This window comes from Colius striatus, chromosome 6 (assembly GCF_028858725.1).
Source record: "Colius striatus isolate bColStr4 chromosome 6, bColStr4.1.hap1, whole genome shotgun sequence".
In the NCBI taxonomy this organism is placed as follows: domain Eukaryota; kingdom Metazoa; phylum Chordata; class Aves; order Coliiformes; family Coliidae; genus Colius; species Colius striatus.
The window spans coordinates 22,361,298-22,371,761 of NC_084764.1; the positions used below are offsets into that span (position 1 = coordinate 22,361,298).

At 42.9% G+C, this 10,464-nt stretch overlaps 1 protein-coding gene across 1 annotated transcript; it reads left to right on the forward strand.

The window, feature by feature from the left end:
• The first annotated feature begins 1,085 nt into the window (after positions 1 to 1,085).
• Positions 1,086 to 5,344, forward strand: LOC104560700 (alpha-1-antiproteinase 2). The gene is made up of 4 exons (XM_010206120.1): positions 1,086 to 1,734; positions 2,335 to 2,605; positions 4,415 to 4,562; positions 5,150 to 5,344. The coding sequence occupies exons 1-4, from the start codon at positions 1,086 to 1,088 to the stop codon at positions 5,342 to 5,344; spliced, it is 1,263 nt and encodes a 420-aa protein (XP_010204422.1).
• Positions 5,345 to 10,464: the final 5,120 nt, after the last annotated feature.

A 10,464-nucleotide genomic window follows, 5' to 3' on the forward strand; every position in this document is an offset into this window, starting at 1 on the left:
ATTGAATCATGCCAGAGCAGAAGGGTGCTATTGGTTTACTGTTGGTTTACTCCTTGAACAAGTTTTAGCAAATCTGTCTCATAAACTTCTCAAATCCTTTGCAATTCACTCACCAGTGCTATGCCCTAGATTCCTCAGAAATGAGGCCCATTGGGACATTCATACCCATATTTCCAAGGTCCCTTTGTAAGTGCTTATACAGTGCAGGGTGTCAGCTCTGCAAAGGAATGTAGCTACTACAGCCAACTGTTTGATAAATGTATCGCACTTTGACCAGTACAGCATCTGATAAACACAAGGCCCCGGCTTTGTTAATGACACTGACTCCTTCTTCTGTGCTGAAAATGAACCCTCTCCAATGTTTGGTTTGTCTATTAAGAGACAACATGGTACTTCAGGTTACTAAAATGTTACACCATTTTTATTCAGAAAGAAAAGAGCACCTATTCCTTAGAGACACGGGCATTTACATTCAGTTCGCCACTGAAAAAGAAAACAGCTGCCATCTTTCGTCCTCTCTTGAAATAGGGTGCCTTATCAACCTGACCAAAAGTTTATTTAAAGATCTTCTCCATGCCTGTTTGCTCAATTTCTGTTTGTACAGAATAGCTACTGATTGCTCCTCATTTGCATGAATTCCCTCTTCCTTCTTTTACTCAGAAAGCATACAGATCTTGTGAGTAAAAGCAGATATTCTTTCCAGTAGTTATCAAAAAACACTAGTGTTAAAAGCACAGTGGTATCGCATTCCTCTAGGTATTAGCCATGATGTGTTTTCTGATGGGCTATGCTCTGCTCTGTGGCCTGCTGAGTGTTCTGTGTATTCAGTTAGACCATGCAGAATTTTTCCCTTGCAGGTATGTAGGGTGAAAGTGGCAGAAGGAGTTGATGGAGACTTGCCAGGAGGCCTGGGAAACTTAAAAAACATCTGACGAGAGTTGGAAAACATAGAAACTGATGACAAAAGTTAGAGATAAGATTTCTTATTCAGTGGGAATGACAGAATAATTATTTGAACTTAATTAATTTACTTACCTTAGTAATAGCTTCTCTTTTTCTCCCCCATAGGATTTTAACACAAGAAGATGAAGTCCGTGTTCTACAAAATCTTGCTACTAGCTGGGATTCATACTGTTGCCCATAGTCAGCTCTTCACCGATCACAACAACAGACATGAACCAAATGAACCTAAACCCCACATGCATCATGGAGGTGAAGCAGTCGCTTGCCTCAAACTAGTGCCAAACAATGCTGACTTTGCTTTTGAGCTTTTTAAAGAGGTTGCACTGGAAGCACCTAATGAGAACATTTTCTTCTCTCCTGTAAGCATCTCCAGTGCATTTGCAATGCTAGCCCTAGGGGCTAGATCAACCACCCAGACTCAGATCCTGGAAGGACTCACCTTCAACCTTACAGAGATTCAGGAGAAAGAGATACATGAAGGCTTTCACAACCTCATCCACATGCTGAGTGACCCTGAGAATGGGGTTCAACTCAACATGGGAAATGCCATCTTTCTAACAGAGAAGCTGAAACCTCTGAAAAAGTTTTTAGATGATGCTGAAGCTCTATATCAGCTGGAGGCTTTTACCACTGACTTTAAAAATCCCACAGAGGCTGAGGAGCAGATCAATGATTATATAGAGAGGAAAACATATGGGAAAATTAAGAATTTGATCAAGGACATGGATCCACAAACTGTAATGATTCTGACTAGCTTTGTTTTTTTTAAAGGTAAGTCCTCTAGAATTTGCATTCACATTATTCATTCCTATCTTTATGTATTCACAGTAACATATTTATATATGGAAGAAGCTAGTGATGAACAGAGGAGGATATTTTAAGAATAAAGTGGAAACACAGAGCATTTCTGATGTTGGTTAGATCATGTGCTCTTAAGCTTGACATACCAACACTCAGATATGAGATCTTACATTAGATTTATCTACAAATTGAGGCTTATGATTGAAGTCAATGGAAATGAACTGCATACAATGCAGGATTACACAGACATTGTCAGGTAAGGTCTTAAATGGCAACTTTTAGAAAGGCCACTTAGATCGCCTGAACAGAAAAGTAGTGGTAGGTACAAATAAAATGCCTAATTAGTTCATTAATGGCATCTGAAAAATAAAGTGAAATTGAAATTCAGTGCACTAGTGACCAGGTAAAATATTCTTGCCTTACTGTGATACACATTTTAAAACATATTTGAAAAATACTGAATTTAACAAACGGAGGACTAGGTAGATATTATTACTAGTTATATAAAATTCAATTTATGATGAGACGGGACACGAAGTATTTGTTGCATTCTCTCTTTCTCTGTATCAGGCAACTGGGAAAAGCCTTTTAAACCAGAGCATACCGAAGAAAGGGAATTCTTTGTGGATGCTAAAACTACTGTGAAGGTCCCTATGATGCACCAGATTGGAAGATTTGACTTCTATTTTGACAAGGAGCTGTCATGCACTGTAGTACGACTTCATTATAATGGGAGTGCTACTGCGTTTCTGGTTCTGCCAGCAGAAGGGAAAATGAAGCAGTTAGAGCAAACTCTGGTCAAGGAAATCATCCAGGAATGGTCAGACCATCTCTTCCAGAGGTAATCTTCTGCTAGTCAGTTACAGCAGCACCTAGATTTATAGTCTTTTTTTCTTTTTTGAGAAGGAAAAAACTATGAACTATAGACTCTGGGAACTGAGTGGGTTATTTTTGATTTGTGTGCCCTAGCTGTAAAATCTTGCAGCTGGTTAGTATTTAACTATTCTCTTGTTGATCCCTGAGCAACCTGCTACTCCCTCCACCAGAGCAGAGATCATCCTCCGGGGCTCCCAAGAGTCCTGAATTGCAAGCCTAGGTTGGCATTTCTAAAACAGTCCACTGCCAGAGTGGGAAGGTGGCAATTCTAAGGCAAATCTCCCATACTGAGGTTTCAGCTCACGTGTTTCACCTCTCATATGTCACTGACACACCATGACTCAAACATATGTCTAAACCTTAAATAAACCATATAAACGATAACTTAAACAGTTTGTAGTAATGCATACATAGCTAATATGCCCTACACAAATGTCTTTCTTACAAGAACTATTGCAACACACAGTGGTTGTTAGAACAAGCTAGTGATAAATTGTGGGTGTCCTGATTTTCCTGCATTTTGGTTTTGAAACTACGAAAATCTGATGAGGTTGTGTTAGCTCCTGCCATTGACTCTAACATCAGCCAATGTTTTACATCCTTGTTTGTCTGGGAGGGAATAGATCTTAGCACCAGTAGATGAGTAATATCAAGTTAGTATCTGCCTGATTTACCAAGCTCTACTCTGATTCACAACTAATAAGGTTGTGCAGTTCACACCCATGATTCTTGGTGCATCATTATACGAACGCTAGCGCAGTTAATGAAAACAAAATGGGTAGCAAATTGTACAAGAGGTAATTAAGATGATACCTCAACTATGAAAAATATAAATGTCTAATTCTTAGCTGGAAGATCATAAAAATCCTCATCTGAATGAATTCTTGGTTCAAGTTCCTTCAAGATAAATGTAGAAATAAGTTCTTCATGGGGGAGGCTGTGAGAACCAAGTGGCAATTTCAGTTCTGTATTATGTTGACATCAGTGTTAATACACTTGGTCCCATCGTCTTCTAGTGTCCCAGGCAGTATCACATGAAGGCTACAGCAGTGGAGTTTGTCTTGCTATTCAACCCAAGCTGTCTCTGGACAAGACAGAAAAAGACTTGAGCTGCTGTCATCAGTGACTTGGGGGCCCTGAGGATCCCTTGACAGTACATGCAGAGAAATCCAACAGAAAGCACAATAAGCAGGAACTACCTATAGATAGCTCCCAGTCAAAGGCAAATATGACCATGGTCACCACATGATTAGAGGATAGTGCCCAAAGGTACTGGCAGCAGGGCATAGACCTTCCCTGGAGCCATGTCAAATGCCACAGTTATGCCAAAAACACTGTTTTGCTTTGAAGTGCTGGGGCTTGTAACACTTCTCCCCAAGAAAACTCTCTCTGGGCCAAACTCAGGTTTTCCCATGCTTGAAGCATGGGAAAACATGGGCAGCAACCTTCACTCCTCATCATCTCTGGCTGTAAAGAGGGGCTCTTACTGTCCTCATTTGTAGAGTGTTCTCAGAGTGTCAAAGCAAAACACTAGATGATGATAATGATGATGGTAGTAGTAGTAGTGGTAGTAATAATATTAATAATAATAATAATAATAATAGTGCTTGTATCACCATAGGAAGCACCAGCAATTGAATTAGCGTTCATTATACACTCAGGGTCCAATTCTCTGGCATTTGACACTAATGGGATTTACATGGCTTTCTCACCATCATTTACCTTGGTGAAGTATCTTTCTCACCACAATCTATGTTTCTCCTGCACTTAACAGGCTGGTGAGCCTCTATTTCCCCAAATTCTCTATTTCTGGGAGCTATGAAATAACAAAAACCCTTAGCAAGATGGGAATTGTGGATGTGTTCACGGACCACGCAGACCTCTCTGGCATCACCGGCACCTCCGAGCTGAAGGTTTCTAAAGTAAGTCTGTGGCTGTTGGCCCTCTCCTTTGTTTTATGAACATGCAGGAAAAACCATCTGTAGTAGCAGCAAGAAATACCAGCTAAATACAGCTCCCAGCTTCCCAGCAGCTGGGCTTATGCTGGCCTCAGACTGCAATCTTGCAAGAGGAGTTTGGCCCTTGGTGACAGTAGAGATCAGATTAGTTTGGTACACATCTGTTTTTTTCCAAGACTGGTATTGGCCAAGATTTTTTTGGGTGGTATCTGGAAAATGGCAGGAACATCAACCCCTGCCTTGCTCCTCAAAGGAAGCCACAAATGGTCCCAGGCACACCACAGCCTGTCCTCCCACCCTGGAGATGTGCAAACAAGTGGAGACAGAGGAAAATAGTCTAGGACTTTTGGGTTTTTTTGAGGTAATTTCTGTAGCTCCATCCTGATCCTCATTTAAACCAGCCATGACTACAACACCACAGCTCACATCTTTGCTGCCTGTACTCACTTCTCAGTGGATTGTCAAAAGCAGAGCAGCTTTAAAAGGGTCTGATTCATCTCTTAGGTGACTGTTGTGTTCCCAGAATGACTGTCTGTTTTCTTTCTACCTAGGTTGTTCATAAGGCTGCTGTGGATGTTGATGAGAGAGGTAGCGAGGCAGCAGCAGGAACTGCTGGTGAAATAATGCAATTGTCTCTTCCTCCAATCATTGAATTCAACCGTCCCTTCCTCATGCTAATTTTTGATAGAGATACAAACAGTACACTCTTCATAGGAAAAATAGTTAACCCAACTGTCACTAGCTGAGGTGATATATGAATTCTGCTTGCTGTTACTGATTAAAGGAGATATGAAAATGCATGATGTGAATTATTTGCATTTGTACCAACAATAGTATATGGGAGTTTTTTTAGAAAGAGTTGCATGTCATATACTGTTGGTATTGACCATAAGATTTGCTTAAGAGGATGCAAGGAAAACATTTTAAATTTATCTAGAACAGAATGCCTTATTTTATTTGACTGAAAGCCAAAGAAAGACCTAAGATTTGCCAGCATTTAGAGAGAGGTATTTGTATTACAGTGGAAGACTCCCGTTTAATATGTGGTTGTCAGTCAGAATAGCAGATAGAATGATTATCACTCTTGCAAACAAAACAGAAGTGCTTGTAATTTACCATAAGGAAGTAAACAAGAGATGGGAAGAGTTGGACAAAGAACGCAGGGTCATAGGAAACTGCAACTTCTAATGGAGACAGCACTGACAACATGAAAAGCTGTCTTCAACAGAGAAAGAAATTTGCTTTCTCCACCAGAAACCTTTTATCATTTTCAGTATTAATCTAGTAGCAAATCTTCCTGGGTTTATTGCAGCTCAAAACAGAGCATGAAGATCAAACCTGCTCTTGAAACTGGAGATTTTCAACCATGTGTTGCCAATTCAACAGACTTAGATAAGCTGTGTGAGTAGGTGACTTCTCACACATGTATCCACCACTGATCAGAAGGAGGATGTTGCTGGCTGAACAGGTGAGGTATTTAGATGGCAATTACACAAGCATACTGTCAGCTGAGATTGTGAAAAATATATAATGAGGGTCTAGAAAACTGTAGATATTTCAAGTGCTGCCCATTTACAGACAAAAAAAAAAGTAGGTAGTGAGCACCCAAAAAGTAGACCACTCAACTCAGGATGTGGGAGCAGGCACCCAGGTAAGACGCAGGGCCTCTTGAGGTCTGCTTTCAGCAGACTTGCCTTGGCAACAGATACCAGAAAGAGCACAGTTGGCCCTTTTTTCCTACAGTATTTTTTGGAAGGAGATGAAATGGTGTGACGGCATCAGGAATCACATTGAGAGCAGTCAAACAGCATGTGAAGCTAACACAGCTTCAGCAAGGTCCAGTGTGTCCTCTGTGAAGTTAAGAGCAAGTGTGATTTTATCAATCTGGTGAAAAGCACAGCCTCCATTTAACAGTCAAAAAGAGAGCTCTCTTTCTGCTCTGGATTAATAGTAAAAAACTTCTTAACACTCATACATGATGCATGATGGTGGATTTTGAATGAATAGGCATGGTCATTGTACAGACAAGTGTACCAACAACTCACAAGCACTGATGGCAGTACTCCCGGTGAAAGAGATGCATGTGCACTCCATCATCTTCCTGGCTCCTCCCTGCCCTCATCTCCATCTGTTTGGTTGGCTTTGTGGCCTGATGCCCAAACAGTGACAATTCTTGAGGCACCCTATCTGCCCTGAAATATGGCTGCACAGAACAGCCTTGGTGTTCTCATTCCTACTGTTAGCTGCTGTTAAAGAGTGGTCATCCAGCAAAGCAACAATTAAAGAGAGTTCAAAAGGGGTGAGATACTTAGCTACCTACTGAATTCCTTAGAGTCATGCCGATATGCACTAGCTGAAAAACTGATACAATTGATTTTAGTGGAGTCATCCTCAGTTTACATCAAGAAATGTGGAAGAAACAGAGATCCCAGATGGACAGTAACCTGGAGCAGCTGCAAGACTAAATATTGTTTGCTCCCTTGTAAACCAAGTGGATGGAGACATATACATAGAAATCCAGCACAGTAGGAGGATGGCTGTCCCCATGTGGTTCCAGGAAAGATGTGAAGATCAAAAGAATTCGTCACATCAACTTTAATCCATATTTTGTGAAGGAAATTTCTTTATTTCCTGCCCTCAGTATCTTGGTGTTCTCACAGACACGTGCCACCTTCAGAAACAGGATGTGGGAATTCAGTTTTCCTCCCATACTCCAGGAAAACAAGCCCACAAGGCCGTAGGAGGAGGTGGAAGGGCAGAAGTGCTGCCACGCAGAACTGGCACTCCACAGCTTGTGCTTCTCCTCTCACTGAATCTCCTCAGTGATCTCTCCACTTGTAAATGCATTGGAGAGGTAGCAAGGACAGAGTGATGCAGTACCTGTGTGCTGGCCATGAGGGGTCAGAACGGTGGTGATGAGGGACATCTGCTGTTCCCAAGTGTCTGACAATGTCAAGATGGGCATCCGGGAGCTGTCTGCCAGACTCGCTTCACCAGGCAACAGCTCCCGCTGTACTGACATAGTGCTGTGATTTTCCACTGCAGGGTTTGCCAGCAACAGTGCTGCAGAAGAGACAGACAGAGAAGCTTAGCACAAAAGAGCAGCAGACAGCCTGCTTGCTGCCCACACCCAGGCTGCACCGTGCTGCGCTGCACCATTCGTTGTGTGGCCCGTTCTCATCTTCCTCCCCCATCCCCCAAGTCCTACTCTCCTAATCCCACTCCTCGCTGTGAGCAACACCAAACAGATTTTCCTTATTACGCTCACTCTTCATGTTTCCTCTCTGCACTAGATCCTTTTCACAGTCTCCTACTCTCACTCCTGCAGATGAACATTCTCTCCCTCTGGTCTGCCCGCACCATTTGTCCATGCAGGAGGCAGGCGCTGACAGCCTCACTGTGACGCTCCCCCCCCCCTGCAGCCCTTGCTCTCCTGCTTCCCCAGGAATGGAGGACAGCAGGCAGCAGGCCTCCAAACCTCCCACAAACCAGCCCTGTAGATTGCAGCAGGCTGAGCAGAAAGGCAGGGCTTTCAGGCCACTCGGTTATTCTATTCAGTGTCATGTGTAATGTGGGAATACAAACCTGTGTAGGAACAACCCCAGGCACCAGTACAGGCTGGGGAATTGACCTGCTGGAGAGCAGCTCTGAGGAGAGAATCCTGGGAGTGCTGGTTGATAAATAAACAAGCCAGCAATGTGCCCTCGTGGCCAAGAAGGCCAATGACATCCTGAGTAGATTAAGAGTGTGTCCAACAGGTCAAGGCAGGTTCTCCTCTCCCTCTACTCTGCCCTAGTGGGGCCTCATCTGGAGTCCTGTGTCCTGTCTGCCCTCCCCAGCTCAAGAGGGACAGGGAACTTCTAGAGAGAGACCAGTGGAGGGCTACCAAGATGATCAAGAGACTGGAACATCTCTCTTATGAGGAAAGGTTGGGAGATCTGGAGCTGTTTAGCCTAGAAAAGACTAAGGAACTACCCTATTAACATGTATAGGTACCTAAAGGATGGATGTCAGGAGGATGGGGCAACGCTTTTTTCTGCAGTGTCCAGAAGCAGGACTAGGGATAATGGGCATAAGCTGATACACAAAAAGCTCCACTTAAACACAAGGAAAAACTTCTTTCCTGTGACGGTGATGGAGCCCTGGCACAGGCTGCCCAGGGATGATGTGGAGTGGTCTTCTCTGGAGGTTCCCAGACACACCTGGATGTGTTTCTGTGTGACCTGATCTAGGTGAACCTGCTTTGGCAGGGTGTTGGACTGGATGATCTCTAAAGGTTCCCTCCAATCCCTACCGTTCTGTGATTCCATGATAAATGAGCCAGAAGAGAATCTCTGGAACAGTTAATTACCAGGTTTATTAGCCCTTTGACACAGCAGACACAGCTATAGAGTGTGGAGATGGGACTCACATCTGTACTTGTGGTGATCCCCAGTTTGGGATACTTGGTTGTCCCTTGGCCAGAAAGATAGACTTATTTCATTAATTGCACCAGGGACATGCCATTGGCTGTAGCCTCACAACCTCCAAGTGCTCCAAGTATCATATCCCAAGAATGTAAGAGTCTCCCTGGCTCACAAACTTATTCTGGAAGGAGGTAATTGGAGTATGTTTTGATCTTTTCTCACCATCGTCCAAGGCTGTACCTAGAGGAAGGGAACCAAATCACTCCTCACTTCCCACTCTATGTCCTTCAGCCCCCCGCCTACGAAGGGGAGTCAAGGGAGAAACTCCTCATTTACACTTCAGGCAGGTGTAATCTGGAAGCTCTTGTTCAGCATGAAGACAGACATGGGCCAGCCTGGCCTTCAGCCTTGCAAATACAGCAGCATTCTTGATTGTGACATAGCTACCTGCTCTGTGTTAAAGTAACAGTGTAGGCCTCGGATCTTTTCTCTTGTCAGACTTTGCTTGGACTTGTCCCGGCTTGCCTGGGATTTTGTTTCAGTTTCTTTGTTTGTAACAGCAGTTATCCAGGAATCAGGTGCTGTTATCTAATTTGTTTAAATTTTTCCTTAGATTTATAGAGTTGTATAGTGCAACATTTACATATTGTTATACATACAGGTATTTCTTTAACTAGGAGATATTAAGAACAAGTAGTTATTCTGCATAGAGTGAAGTGTCTATGACCCTAGAATGAAAAATGAAGGAGTATAGGCAGAGCAGGATGGTAGCAGGGGACTTGAGAGTACAAGCACAGGATGATACCAAAGCCTTCAGTGTTATAAACAGCTCATCAGTGCTCAGTTTCTGGTCATCAAAGGATTTCAGCTGTGGAAGCTAGGTAAAACCAGTTTATGGGATAACTAGAACAGAGATTGAGTACCCAGTGTAAAACACGGCACAGGTAGTAAATTCAGGTGTAACATGAACCTTTAAACCAATGAAGGAAGAGTGATAAGTAGAGTATGCAAGAAAATGTATGCAAATGACCCCAAGCAGACCCCAGAGCACAGAGGTTGCACCCACCATGATCTCACTTCTCCTGGCAAGGATACAGGATGAGGCCATCCTGCTGTCCTCTCTGTTAGGGCTGAAGCGATCAACCTGAGGAATCAATGTGTCAGAGAGGGGTGAGGATAACACCAGAGAAGATACTAAGAAGTTTGTGTATATTAACTTTAACTATAAAGAATCTGAACTGTTAGTCTCAGTATCGTAACCAGACTAGTAATTCTCTGTCCTAATTTTGTCTGAGACAGAATAAATTTTCTCCCTAGTAGCTCATGCAGGGCTGTGGTTTGCATTTAGTGTGAGAATGATGTTGGTAACATGCTGATGCTTGTTTTTACTAAGGACTGTTTACACTAAGTTAAGGACTTTTCAGTTTTCCATGCTCTACCAGTGATGGGATGCATAAGAA

Coding starts and splice junctions, on each gene's coding strand:
- LOC104560700 (XM_010206120.1), top strand. CDS start 1,086: ATGAAGTCCGTGTTCTACAAAATCTTGCTACTAGCTGGGATTCATACT. Junction 2,606..4,414: donor TCAGACCATCTCTTCCAGAG/GTAATCTTCTGC, acceptor TGCACTTAACAG/GCTGGTGAGCCTCTATTTCC. Junction 4,563..5,149: donor CCGAGCTGAAGGTTTCTAAA/GTAAGTCTGTGG, acceptor CTTTCTACCTAG/GTTGTTCATAAGGCTGCTGT.